Source organism: Sardina pilchardus, chromosome 19 (genome assembly GCF_963854185.1).
Source record: "Sardina pilchardus chromosome 19, fSarPil1.1, whole genome shotgun sequence".
Lineage (NCBI taxonomy): Eukaryota > Metazoa > Chordata > Actinopteri > Clupeiformes > Clupeidae > Sardina > Sardina pilchardus.
This window is the reverse complement of record NC_085012.1, coordinates 29,237,914-29,252,573: the sequence shown is the minus strand read 5'-3', so window position 1 is coordinate 29,252,573 and position 14,660 is coordinate 29,237,914. Positions and strand designations below refer to the sequence as shown.

General features: G+C 42.1%; 1 protein-coding gene across 2 annotated transcripts in view; it reads left to right on the top strand.

Annotated features, from left to right (window-relative positions):
- Positions 1 to 14,660, top strand: part of LOC134066301 (coagulation factor XIII A chain-like) — a 59,794-nt gene that overhangs the window by 28,666 nt on the left and 16,468 nt on the right. For both annotated transcript variants that reach the window (XM_062521591.1, XM_062521590.1), the window contains exons 9-11: positions 256 to 359; positions 505 to 593; positions 684 to 837. In XM_062521591.1, the coding sequence (XP_062377575.1) occupies positions 256 to 359; positions 505 to 593; positions 684 to 837 (347 nt within the window). The remainder of the gene's footprint in view (positions 1 to 255; positions 360 to 504; positions 594 to 683; positions 838 to 14,660) is intronic.

Sequence of the window (14,660 nt, the reverse complement as noted above, 5' to 3'; positions counted from 1 at the left end):
TTTGTTTAAAAAAAGCTGACCATGAGAGTTCACAAACTTTCAAGCAGCACTGAAGTTATCTGTCTATCTACAGTATGAAGCAAGTGGCCTCTTGTCTCTTCTCTCATCTGAGAAATCTCTATCAAATGTTGAATGCAATAATTTGACCATCAGTGCAAAATACAGTTTGTCTGCTCTGCAAGCACACTGGCACTTAACTAGTATTTGCAAATGTGGTATTCTGAAACTATTTTAACCTGTATTTTGTATAATAAGGAATTACCACTGCTGGACTGAGGCCTGGATGAAAAGGACGGACTTGAATGCCAAATATTGGGGCTGGCAGGTAGTGGATGCCACGCCTCAAGAAACCAGTGAAAGTGTGTTTATTTTTATTTGTTTGTTTGATTGTTTTTACAATCCATGACTATTTTAGACCACTTTTATCTGAAATATATAAACTCAACACTTACTGTACTATGGTAAATCATCTTCTTGATATTGTTTTTCTTTTCTCTCCCTCAGGACTCTATCAATGTGGCCCAACCTCAGTTAGCGCCATCAGAGAAGGGTATCTGTGTGACCAATATGATGGCCAATTTGTGTTTGCTGAGGTACTGTAAAAGGTTGACTCCACATCAGAATAGCTGATCCTTCCTTTCAGGGATGTTTTCTTTTTCATCTAATGCTTCTCTCATCATTAGGTGAACGGTGATGTAGAAATTATAATGATTGACCAGATTGGACTGTCGAGGGTTGTACACGTTAACAGAGACTATGTAGGGGCGAAGATCGTAACAAAAGCAGTTGGTTCACATATTTTGGAAGACATCAAGGGTAACTACAAACATATAGAGGGTGAGTAGAACGTTATTCCTTTGTGATTATAGCATTCCTTATTCCCTTATCTTATTAAACGTTTAAGAAGGCTCCAAAGAAGGAATCGCTAAGAAGGAGCACTAAGATAAACCTACAATCCCACCTGCATGCAGCCTTTGTGTTAATATGACGGGGATGCATATTGTAGTCTTTGTTTTATTTGTTAGCCTAATTATTGATTAATTGTGTTGCGTTAACGTGTGTTTGGAGAGTTAACGGGCGAACTTTGCGTGAGCCTATTGTGTGCTTGTTTGGAGTTCATCCTTTTACTCTGAGCATTGTCCGTTGTGGTTAAAATAACCTTGGCTAGCTTACTGTCTTGCAGTGTTGGCGAAATTAAGCCTTAAACATGCGAATCTGCACTCTGTCTCCGCACTCGGTAACTGGTTTTAAATTGTAGGCTAGTGCATACAGAATCGTTGTGCGTCGTCGTCCCGCCAACCCTTTATTTATTTATTTATTTATTAATGTAAAAATGTATTTATTTTTGAGTCGTAGGATCCAACCATCCTCTGCGTTCCGGCACCTCCCACTTTACAAATTAAGCACTGCACCCACCTATTAACAAGACTTTACCATTCAGGCTGTAGCGCCACCAACCGGACAAGGTCAAAAACGTTCAAAAAGTTTCACAGGTCACACATTTCATCCGATACTCACCAAAATTTGCACAGACCATCTTCAGACCATGACTTATAATTTCATTGCTTTGTGGAACAATTGACGGAAGTGCTCGCCTGTATCAGTCAATCCAAATTGGCGGCAAAGCCTCCACACAGGAAGTGAACCTATGTCTCAGCAAGGCTTTCATGTATCAAGACCAAACTTAGTACATGGGCTCAGAAGCCAATTAAGAGAAGCCTCAATAAATTTGGCAAATTTTTACCACTATGTGGCGCTGTATTCAAGGGAAGTAGGCTCATATTTCAACAAAGCTTTCATGTATCAAAACCAAACTTGGTACATGGACTAAACAACCAATTAGAGGAGGCTCAATAAATTTGGTGACCTTTGACAACTGTGGGGGCGCTATAGTAACAGGAAGTAGGCTCATATCTCAGCAACGGTTTCAAGTATCAAAACCAAACTTGGTACATGCACTCAGGACCTCATCCTGAGGACGCACAACAAATGGCATGTCTTTTGACCACTAGGGGGGCGCTATAATCACAGGAAGTAGGTTCATGTCTCAGCAACGGTTTCAAGTATCAAAGCCAAACTTTGTACACGCCCACTCTCCCATGTCATGTCTTTTGACCACTAGGGGACGCTATAATCACAAGAAGTCAGCTTATTTTTCAGTAATGCTTTCATCTCTCTCTCTCTCAAACCCAGACACACACTCCTTTATGGTGGTCGCCCATTCTCCCATTCCAAAGCTTGGCCCCCCCATTGACTGCCATCAACACTCCTGTAAAAGCGGCACAATTTCCACCACGTCCACGGTTACCCCCATGCACTTTAATGCTTTTTGCCCTTATCCTGCCCCTCCCTACTACCCCCCCATGCACAATAGGTGAAGGAACTGAGCATTTCACCGCATTCTATACATTAGTAATCATATGCATGTGACCAGTGACGGACTGGGATAAAAAAAACGGCCCTGGCATTTGCACCCACAAGCGCCCCAACTCGCAGATACAACGCACGGAAACATCAGTTGGCTATTTGTGATAGCCCCAATGATGGTGCAGAATCAGATAAACTCCCATATTTTAAACAACTGCATAAGAAAATTGTCATATCAATGCACACATAAACCATGATGAATAAATTGTTAGAGCCAGCCGCTCCATAATAAAAACATTTTTCTTACCGTCATGAAGATAACAAATTGCGAAGGAGCCTGCTCTTCTCCGCAACCCGGTCGATGACGTCATCTGAATCCAAGTTCATAAGGATCTCTTTCTCTGTCGCCATCAGCATAAGGGCCTCCAAATTATCCTGTGTCAATCGGGTCCTTAGGCGATTCTTGATGAACTTCAGAGTGGAAAAACTCCGTTCGCATGCCACTTTAGTACATGACAGTGTCAGTAGAAATTTGTATGCCAATCATATATTGCTGTAAGCATGGGTGAAGAGGTTTAACTGTTGGAGGATGAAATAGCAACATATTGCGCAATTCTTGCAGGCAGAACATTTCTTGCTGATAGTAGGGCGGCTAAGCGCGAAAATTGATCACTTTGCGATAAAAGCATGAAATTTGGTATGAAGGCTCACAAAGGGGGTCTGATCAGATTTAGGACCGTAGGCGCTCAACATTTGACCTCTGGGGGTCATGGCGGCCATTTTTCAAAATGGCTGCCAAATATGGATTTTGTAATGGGAAAATGGATTAAAAGCTGCCAGAAACTGAAAATACAATTCACCATAATGCATTTAAATATGAGTACTTTCCCAAAGAAGGCCTTTAAACTTTAAAATATAAAATATGTTTTTTAAAAAATCCAAAATGGCCACCAAATATGGCGTATTTTTGTTGTTGGTGGTGTTTTTTTTGGTTTAGGTTTTTTTTTCTCTCTTTTTTGTCTTCTTAATGTAGGCCTGCATAACAAGAAACAGAACAAAGAACCAGCAGTTAAACTATTTTGCAGTTGAGCTTTGAATATTTACACAATTTGATTAATAACATAACATATAAGATTCCATGCTGAATTCAATGACCACTTTTGTCTCGGTCAAGAAGTACAGAAATGATTAACACAGCTTTCTCTCTCTTTTTTCGCTCTCTGACATTCTCACTCACAGAAACATAAAGCAGTACACTGCAGTGATGCTGCTCTGCATTTGCGTTGTTTACAGTAATACAACTTTTCGTACATTTGCAGGCAATAAGTTCATAGGCTTTAGAGGGTTCACAAGTGAGGCCCAGTATGGTTCAAAACTGCCATTCTCTGTTTTGACCCACCCCCTCTTTAACTTAAAAAGCAGGGCCTCAAACACTGATCCTGGTGCTTCACATGATAATGAACGGTTCTCTATCAGTCAAACTACTCAGCGTTAATCATTGGGAATACACTTCCGATCACCACTGATCACCACTGACGTTCTGCAACGTCTATTTCCACTGGTCCGAGAGTGGAAGAATAGGATTTAAAACAACTGACAGAAGACAGAAGAATAAACAGTTTCTCTAACAATAATGAATAAAATCACAAAATAGTAAGTATGTCCGAGGCCGCCCAAATGAAGCGGTGTGTCCAGGAGTGTGGGCAGTTCATCTCCACCCTGGACCCACATTCCATTTGCAAGTTGTCTGGGTATATCTCATGCCAGGACAGAGATGGCAGTACCGAATTCTGCTCGCACTGCGAGAGGCTGTCCTCTTCAGGGCTCACTTGCTTAAGAAGATGGAAGCCAACAGCCCCCTCCCATCCCAGAGCCACTCGCGCTTCCTGAGCAGCTGCTGGTCGAGCAAGGGGAGGCAAATTTGCCGGTCTGGCTGGCTGCAGAGCGCCCTGCTGGCAATTTTACTGTGGCCTCTCCAGACAGCTATCTGGGGTCTCACGATGATGACCAGGTCAGACCAGATCTCTCATGGCCTGAGAGCAGCTCGCTGGAATAGAACCTGGAGGAGAGTGTCAGGGACTATGCTGAGCAGGAGTCTGTCCCCTCTCCCGGGAATTAGCTAGAGTGCTTGCTGTCATATCATGAGCAGTGCCTGGAGAGGCGACACCACCCCCTTCTCAGCCTTCCCTGATTTCCTTGGCAAGGTGCAGCGCTCTTGGGGGAAACCCTATTCAGCACAATCACCCGTCCAGGGTTTTGGGCCTTTCTCTGCCCTACACGGGGCTGAGGAGCAGGGAATGACCCACCTGCCCAAGGTGGAGGAGGCGCAGGCAGCCTACCTCGCCCCCATCAGCACGTATCCCAAATTGCGTTCAAGATGCTGAGGCTGCATCGCATTGTTCAGAGCGTGCAGCAGAGGGATTGGATGGTCACAATAGTTGTAAATAGTAAAGGATGCACATTTCCATGTTCCGATTCACCCTTCACCCTCGGCACAGGAAGTATCTTCATTTTGCGTTCGAGGGCAGAGTTTGGGACTTCTCTGTCTTATGCTTCGGGCTAGCGCTATCACCCCGCACTTTCACCAAAGTCGTTCAAGAAGCGTTAGCCCCTCAGGAGACGGGGTATTAGCATATAAAATGACCTCGATGACTGGGGTCTGTTAGTAGGCTCCAGGTCCCTCCTTCCATTCCATGCACACCCTATCAGGGACAGGAACAAACGTGTTCAAGTGGACAGGAGATGCTGGAGGGCTCTCGCCTATTGGCACATCCCCAAGAACCTCTCCATTGGGGAGGGTATCTCACCGGCACGTGGTGACTATGGATGTGTCCCTCCTAGGTCGGGGAGCAGTGTGCGAGAGGCAAGCAGACCAAGGAACATGGGACAAACAGTTGCAGAAGCTGCACATAAATGGGCTGGAACTTTTAACGGTGCATCTAGCTCTCAAGCATTTTCGCTGGCTAATCATAGGCCTACAGTATAGGCATAGGCATAGCTGCGGGAACGAATACTGCCTTGGCGAGCCTATATGAATCGCCAACGCAGTATTCGCTCCCGCAGCTATGCGGTCTGGTGAAAAGCTGGCTGTTATGGGTGAGGTGTCACCTCTTAGTCCATGCAGTTCATGTTTCAGGAGAACATAACAGGGCAGCAGATATGCTCACAAGAGGCCCCCAATCACTAGCCTGGCTCCGCCTTCCTACTTACTTCCCCTCAATTTTCATTTCCCTTCAGTAAGTCGCCCAGGTCTGCGGTATATTCATGGGTTTTCTCTGCCCAAAAATGAGCAGGCCCAATCAGCAAACAGAGGGTGTAGCTGAGAACAATGTGCACTAGTTTGAGAATTACATAAATCAAGACCAAACATTAGCGATTGGTTATGGCATCCAGAGTGGCTCTGGGCAGATTCAATAGTTTTAAACTTCAACAGAGTACCCACCTTCAAGGAAGTCAATGCTCGGCAATAGAAAGTGGCCAGACTCTCTATGTCAGGGCTATTCAACTTCAGTACCAAGAGGGCCGAATGGAAAAATCACTGGGTTTTCAGGGGCCGCATAAAATAAGACGCCGCAAAATAATTGTATCCAACAATATTTGATAAAATCAGAGTAAAATTCAGTTCAATTCAATTGAATTTTATACACTGGCATAGAAACTAAGAACATAGCCTATTATCCATATCCATAAAAAAATCTTCTCAGACAGGTGATAGGCTGCCACACAAACCATACAAGTATTTGAAAACACCCAGGCTAACCTTAGTATTTCATACCTGATGTCTGATAGCTGCCATATCATGCATCAGTGGGAAAAATTGCAGTGTTGATTTAACTAGCCTACTTCAAGATAATTAGGCTCATAAGTGTTTCAAACACACACAGTAGCCTACAGCGCCAATCTCTCAAATATACTTAGCATTGAATTTAAAGAAAAAGTAATGCCAGCTCTGCCTCTCTTTATTTATTTCACGATTTCTTACTGCCAAAGATTCTAAACTTCGAGCCTGCGCAAATCACAAACAATAACATTCCCACGAGTGGAGTGAAGATGGCTCTGACTAAAGAAACGTCTAATTGACAACGAGAATCGTTCATTTTACCCTCTGCAACAAGTACGAGACTTTCATGTTTATTGTGCAACGAATCCATCGCTGTAAAGAAGGAATATAAAGTTGTAAAGCTGGGTTATTTTCCATATATGAGTTTATAGGATAATCTTATTTTCCCATACATAACTTTCTAGGGTAACATTACTTGCTCAGGCATGAGTCCTCTTGAAAGACGGGGGAGACGACCTCACAGCTAGACTCCTTTGTGTCCAGGTGATCTATTTGCATTTGAACTGTTCCCATTGTGTGTGTGGCCGGCCATTTGGTTAAAGGCCCTCGGACACACCTCTTCTCCCCCTCTCCATGCCTCTGATGAATTAATGTTGGAAACTAAAATGTATCTGTTTCATGACAAATGATAATACATCCATGTTTGGTCTTGAATTAATACTTGTAATGTGGGCAACAGCCTAATCACAGTTTCATTGCAATCTAATATATTTGTACATGGTTATGGACTAAGAACTATATTATAGAGTTTTAGACGCCACACCCACTTTCAGGTAAAGAAGCCCTGCTGAGCTGGGGGTGGCTGGATGAATGAAAAGAGAATCTCTTGCAGTGATTCGCTCTCTTCTCTCACTTTCTCAGCTTTGGGCAAGAGGTGACTCTTCTCTTCCTGCTCTGCTCTGGTCTAGGCAAGAGGTCACACTGACCTCTCTGCCCCCCCCCCCTCTCTCTCTCTCTCTCTCTCTCCCTGCCTTTTCTCTCTCTCTCTATCTTTTGATTTCTTTATGGGGTTTGTTATTTTCATTATTTGATATATTGTTTTATCTGGTGTATGTAGCATTTTAACTTGGTAACTTGTTAAGGTTTAAGTCCAAGTTTATTGTTTGTTTTGAGGTTAAGATTACTTATCCTTTGTTACTTTGTTTAAGGATAATTACTGATACTTTTACTCTTACCTAAGGCTCAAGGCCTAATAAATGGTTAATTCTCCTCGCTCAGTTTGCATATCTCTAAAAGTTTAGTGTGCCATGCCATTCTCTGCCATAGTTAAACAAACGAGTTATTTGGTAATTTATTAGAGGTACAATATATCTATGGAGTCAGATTTAATCGTGGTGAAATTCCTAATACAATTGCCATCTAACTTCTCAGATATTTTTACAGTCCAATTCAACCTCATCGAAGCGCCGGACGTAGACTGAACACGTATAAAAGTGGGAAATATATTGTCGTATATTTTGCCTACTTTACAGTTGGTGACATCCCTTTAGTGATCTGAAACTGCTTTTAAAACAAGCATTCCAGTTACGTCGGTCCGCGCCTTAAACAATAGATGTAAACGTCTCTACTCAACAGCAGCGAATCGTCATCGTGAGTGATTTGATCTATCTCTGAAATTTGGTGAGTAAATTTAACATTTCTTGAAAACGTGTGACAAAAGCGCACGCATTATTGATGTTAACATTTCACCATAATATTCAGAAAAAATAACTCTCGCAGCTATGGTCCTCTTAAGGAACAACACACCTGAAAATGTGGTATTATCTGCATGGAGAACAACATTAAAATACAAAGGCACATTAGACAAACTAGCACATGAAGGAATCACAATTCACTCTAGCGAGTTGGAGATATATGATTTCTGGGCGTGCACTGAGGCGGGGAAACGTGATATACAGCCTTCAATGGTGGAAGGCCTCGTGTCTTTAATATTGCAAAAGAAAATGAATGAAATTGAAACACTTCGCAATTCAATGCAAATGACTGATGAAAAAGATGTTGTGAACACCGATATTTCTGATAACTCTACTTTGCCAACTTCGTTGCCATCTTGTTCTGATGTGAGAGATGCTGATATTTCTAATGAGGTCCCAGACATTGTTGTTTTGCAAGACAACCCAAGCACCAGTAGGTCTGTCTCTCCTGAAAATGGACCTCTACCTGACGAATGCGCTGTGGCCTCAGTGAGACACGTGGACACAAACAGCCAAGGCTTGGTCAAGAAACGACAAGGCCACAAACGCGGACCCAAAGCGAGCAGATTCTGCAATTCGTGCCATAAAGTGGGCCATGACGAGCAACAATGCTGGACCCTCGGATTGGGGAAACCTCCGCCATATTACCTGAAGCGCCGCGAGCGAAACAAGCCTCCTCACAAACAACAAAACGGTTTGCAAGATGAACTTCTCACTATGATCAAATCTGCAGTTAAAAATGAGACATCACGGATAATTAGACTGTTCAGCCGGGTCTTAACACCTTTTAATACATAGCCATCTCCTGTAACAGTGCCCTCTCGAGGTTGTTTTCTCTGATGAGAAATTTGTTAGTCACATATCCAGACAATGAGTTTTTGTTTATTTAATTTGAAGATGATACGATATGTACTGGCTTTGTTGTATGCCCCTGTAGAGGGATAGACCTTTAAGTGTTTCTGTTTGAAAGCACCTACCAATGCCAGTAGTATGCTTATTCTTTACATTTTTTTGATATGTACTCATTTTGAGGGCTAGCCAAACGAAATAATCCTTGCTTTATACCAGTGTTGTTATCACCAAGCCAAAAGAGCCTCTGCGTGAAAAACTAGGCCTAGTCTGATATAAACAAATTGTTGTCGTTAAACGGTCCATGAGCCAAAGAGTTATGGATATGAGGTAAAATATTTTATGACTACAGATAAGCCCCTGATAGAGAGATAATTCCTTAGGTGTGCATGTTACAGATTATTGACTAACACTAAACCCTATTGAGTTGGATTTTGGATGCCTGTGTGACGCTTAACAATCAAGGATGACTCATGCTTACTTAATTTTTCCAAATGAATTGCTAACACACTGATTTACTTCTAAATTGAACAAATGTTGTACACACAGATCTGCCAAGGAGACGTACACATGGCTGACTGCTGTGGCAGACAGTTGTACTAACATTCATGCTCACTCTAAAAAGAATTTACACATTTAAGTATAAGATAAATGTTATATACTGACTTGTTGTATGCTTATATAAAAGGGCATAGATTCTGTAAATGTTTTGCTTCAAAGCACATAGACAGATGTTGGTGGTACAATTATTCTTATAGCTAAAATATTGACTTCTTACAGTGCTCAGAAGTGATAAAGCACATACACACAGTCACACACAAGTGAAATTTCGAATTTTAACTGCTGGGATGAACTAATTTGCTTTCCTTTTAACCAATCATTTATATACATTCTTTGATTATTTGATTTGATTTTCTTGATAGATTTGTATTCAGTATGCAAATAATGCCAGTGACAAAGATGATTTATCTTATGAAACATTTTTTTCAATTTGAGATACACCAGAATGTGTTTAATTCCATTTATTTTAAAATTTGTATATTGGTTTGTTTGTTTTGCTCTTTCTCTCTTTCCTGTCTTTTCCCTATATACATGCCCAACTCATTGAAAAGCAAAAGACTATTGATATTCTAATGTTACAGCAGACAGACGATACTCTCACGATTCTGCTCAACTCCAGATTGCTTTTACACGAAGAAGAATGTTCCACGCTACAGCAATGCTCACCTGATCCTGAGAACTTGTTTCAGACCGGAGAAGCTCGGTCAACTAATGTCAAAACTACTCTGAGAGATTCCTTTGGACACTATGGACAAATATGTGAATATGGATGGCCAGCTTTCATTTTTGACACTTATGAGATAATGACTTCACAGTGTCAACTGGGCGACTGTAAAGCTGGGTTATTTTCCATATATGAGTTTATAGGATAATCTTATTTTCCCATACATAACTTTCTAGGGTAACATTACTTGCTCAGGCATGAGTCCTCTTGAAAGACGGGGGAGACGACCTCACAGCTAGACTCCTTTGTGTCCAGGTGATCTATTTGCATTTGAACTGTTCCCATTGTGTGTGTGGCCGGCCATTTGGTTAAAGGCCCTCGGACACACCTCTTCTCCCCCTCTCCATGCCTCTGATGAATTAATGTTGGAAACTAAAATGTATCTGTTTCATGACAAATGATAATACATCCATGTTTGGTCTTGAATTAATACTTGTAATGTGGGCAACAGCCTAATCACAGTTTCATTGCAATCTAATATATTTGTACATGGTTATGGACTAAGAACTATATTATAGAGTTTTAGACGCCACACCCACTTTCAGGTAAAGAAGCCCTGCTGAGCTGGGGGTGGCTGGATGAATGAAAAGAGAATCTCTTGCAGTGATTCGCTCTCTTCTCTCACTTTCTCAGCTTTGGGCAAGAGGTGACTCTTCTCTTCCTGCTCTGCTCTGGTCTAGGCAAGAGGTCACACTGACCTCTCTGCCCCCCCCCCTCTCTCTCTCTCTCTCTCTCTCCCTGCCTTTTCTCTCTCTCTCTATCTTTTGATTTCTTTATGGGGTTTGTTATTTTCATTATTTGATATATTGTTTTATCTGGTGTATGTAGTATTGTAACTTGGTAACTTGTTAAGGTTTAAGTCCAAGTTTATTGTTTGTTTTGAGGTTAAGATTACTTATCCTTTGTTCCTTTGTTTAAGGATAATTACTGATACTTTTACTCTTACCTAAGGCTCAAGGCCTAATAAATGGTTAATTCTCCTCGCTCAGTTTGCATATCTCTAAAGTCTAGTTGTGCCATGCCATTCTCTGCCATAGTTAAACAAACGAGTTATTTGGTAATTTATTAGAGGTACAATATATCTATGGAGTCAGATTCTTGGTGAAATTCCTAATACAATTGCCATCTAACTTCTCAGATATTTTTACAGTCCAATTCAACCTCATCGAAGCGCCGGACGTAGACAGAACACGTATAAAAGTGGGCAAATATCTTGTCGTATATATTTGGCCTACTTTACAAAGTCAAGAGGCAATCTACAAACCACAGCTCCTTCACTAACTTTCCCGAGGGCTCGGAGGAACGGAGACCGGGTATGATTGTAACATTTTTGATTTGCGCACGCTCAAGGTTTAGAATCTTTGGCGGTAAGAAATCGTAATTTAATCAACATTTAATGATAACATTTAAAACTAGTTACACATTTGGAAATGTCAGTTTGTGTAGTCATGTGCTGTGTTCTCTGAGTGAAGATAACTGGAAGAATTAGTCTGGCCAATAGGGGCGGGCCGACAGTGCGCTACTCGCCAATCATATGAAGATCAATGCACACCCGTCAAAGCGAGTTCATTCTCATGACGAGACACGCGGGCCACAGGAAATTTGAAGCGGGCCACATCTGGCCCGCGGGCCGCTAGTTGAATAGGCCTGCTCTATGTATTATGAAGTATGTACCAGAGTTTGGTACCCTATCATCAGGAGTGGCGTCTTCACCCACAGGTGGTGGAGGGGATGTGGCAGAGCTCGGGAAAGCTCATGTTGATCTCTTTGCCTTGCATGAGATGATACACTGTGTGAAGTGGTTTTCCCTGACCGAGATGCTCTGCTGGGAGTGGATGCTCTGCCACATGAATGGCCGAAGGCTTGCTGTATGCTGCCCAAGGCATTGATCCCAGCGATGTTGCAGAGAGTGAGGAGAGGGTGGCACGTAGTGATTCTGATAGCCCCTCATTGGCCCGATCAAATTTGGTTTCTGGTGCTGATGGCACTGCTGCACGGCGAACCGTGGAGGGACCTGCTGTCCTAGGTGAGCATGGTGATTTGGCACCCATTTCCGGAGAGATGGCAGCTAACTACACTAGCCAACAATTCTACAACCAAAGAAACCATTCATTTTCATGTGAAGCACCAGGGTCAGTGTTTGTGGCCCTGCCTTGAGACTTTTTGAGTTTCAGCTTTGACCCTGGTTTGATCTCAACCTCTTTATGGACAAGAACTTCTGTTCAACTTCACACAAACAAGGATACATTTGTCACTGTCTGAAGCTCAGGCAACAGATGCTGATCAAATAGAAGTGGTCAGACAGTACTGACATAAACCACAAAACACAAAGCCCAGAAGATGGTTGTGTATAAATTAAAGTCAGAGTCCAATAGCAAAGGAAACCTCAGAGGTTGGCAAAACTACCTTTCTTCGAAAAAGCAGCATGCCTGATATAAAGCTGAAAATCACCACCTCAGAATGAGATAATATGGGTATTTATGCATTTTCTGACTCCCGAGTCATGGCAGTATTGCAGTGTTTGCATTTCGTATCTCTGATGCTCCCTGATGCCACATGATTAAAAGAAAAAAATATGATTTTGGCAGAAATGGCAGGAAAATGTGTGTAATTAAAAGTTTGAAGAGCTCCAGGGTCGGCTGTATTTGTCCAAAGTGTTGACAAAAGGATTTGAATGAAAGCTCAGATTGTCCTCTTTAAAATGATACCCAACATTATAAAATCAAATATGTAAACATGTGTTTAACAAAGGCCAATAGCAAGATAGGCACCTGCATAAAAAATGTGAAATATGAAATCCATATTTGGTGGCCATTTTGAATTTTTTAAAAACGTTATCTTATATTTTAAAGTTTAAAGACCTTCTATGTGAATGTATGCTCATATTTACATGTATTATGGTGAAATGTGTTCTTGCATTTTATGTTTCTGGCAGCTTTTAATCCATTTTCCCATTACAAAATCCATATTTGGTGGCCATTTTGAAAAATGGCCGCCATGACCCCCAGGGGTCAAATTTTGAGCGCCTACGATCCTAAATCTAATCAGACCCCCTTTGTGAGCCTTCGTACCAAATTTCATGCTTTTATCACAAAGTGATCGATTCTGATGAAAATCTGCGCTTAGCCGCCCCACTATGACCAGTTTTATTTCTGCATATTCCTCTTTCTCCATCTCTGAGACTGACTCTGAGTCTGCATCATCGAACTCTAACACTCTGACTGTATACTCTTTGAGTGGCGACTTTTTCAGGCTGTCCCAGTGTGCAGCAAGGTGCATCAACTCTGATTGAAGATTATCGACGGTAGCATCTTCATTAAATCTAAGCAGACGTTCACTTATGTTTCGAAGTGCATTCGGGGGCAGTTCATTGTCCTTTAGAAGGGAGAAATTCCGAGGGTCAAGACATGCTAGATCGGCATACAGATCCCCGTACTGCAGGAATCGGCGATGCATACAGGTGCTTGCCGTATCCAGAATGATGTTGTGTACTTTTATTCTATAGTCCACCAATGCGTCGGTAGTGGCCAGTGCTTCAGCAGACTCGCTCGGCATAGCCTTCTTTTTTTTCAGCCGCTTTTCGGGCAATGCGTCCATTACCTCCACCTCAACATCCTCACTTTCGAACCTTGAGTTTGCCCAGTTTACAAACTTGTCTGCGGCCCCTTTCACTGTATCAAAATCTCGCACAAAAGTTTGGAGCTGGTTGTCTGTGTCCCTTACCATTCGGTGGGCGCACAAGATATCCAGGCCGCTGGTTTGGAGGTACTTTGACAAGGGTCCAGTCAGTGCAAAAATGTGCAGAAACAGCTGTGCGGTCAAGACAGTCTCATATTTTAAAGGTCCCAGAGAATGGAAATATTTTTTTTCTTGGTTTTCATGAATTATGAGAGGTTGTGCATAAACAAAGAGCTATCATGAACATGAGGCATGGTTGTGCCCTCCTTCATATGGAAATCTTGAACTTAGAAATAGACACTAAAAAACGGGCGATTCAGCAAAACTGCTTGCTTGTGATGTCAGACCTCGCAAAGCCATTGAAGTTCAATTGGGGTTGCCAAAGAGGGCGCCATTTAGTCAAACAGACCATTTCAATACCCAGCCTAAATATATGGTTTTAATTAGTCTTGTAAAATTGCAATTGAGTTTATTTTTTTAAATCAAAGTTGAATATATACTATTTTAACATCAGAGAACACAGTGCAATACTCAATTCATCCGTTCTCTGGGACCTTTAAAAGTGACTCCATGTAGGCGCGAGCCTTGGCACGCGCTTGTGTTGTGAAGCGTGGATTGTCATGTATCAGAAACAAAGTGTTAACAAGCGCCACATACAAACCACTGTCTGGTTTGCCGAACGATCCAAATATCTTATTCAGCGCAGCATCCTTTGCAGACCAGCGCGTCTCACCGATCAGCAGAGAATCTCTTGCATATTGGCCGCCCCATCTGTTGAATTCCCATGCAATTCGTCATGTCTATGCCACACGACTCCAACGTCTGTTTGAGCAGGTTCAGAAAGTCTTTTCCTGTTGAGGATGCACATTGAACAATTGCGATGAGTCTCTCGTGGATAGTGTCAGTGACATAGCGGACAATTACACTGCACTGATCTTTAGCTGTC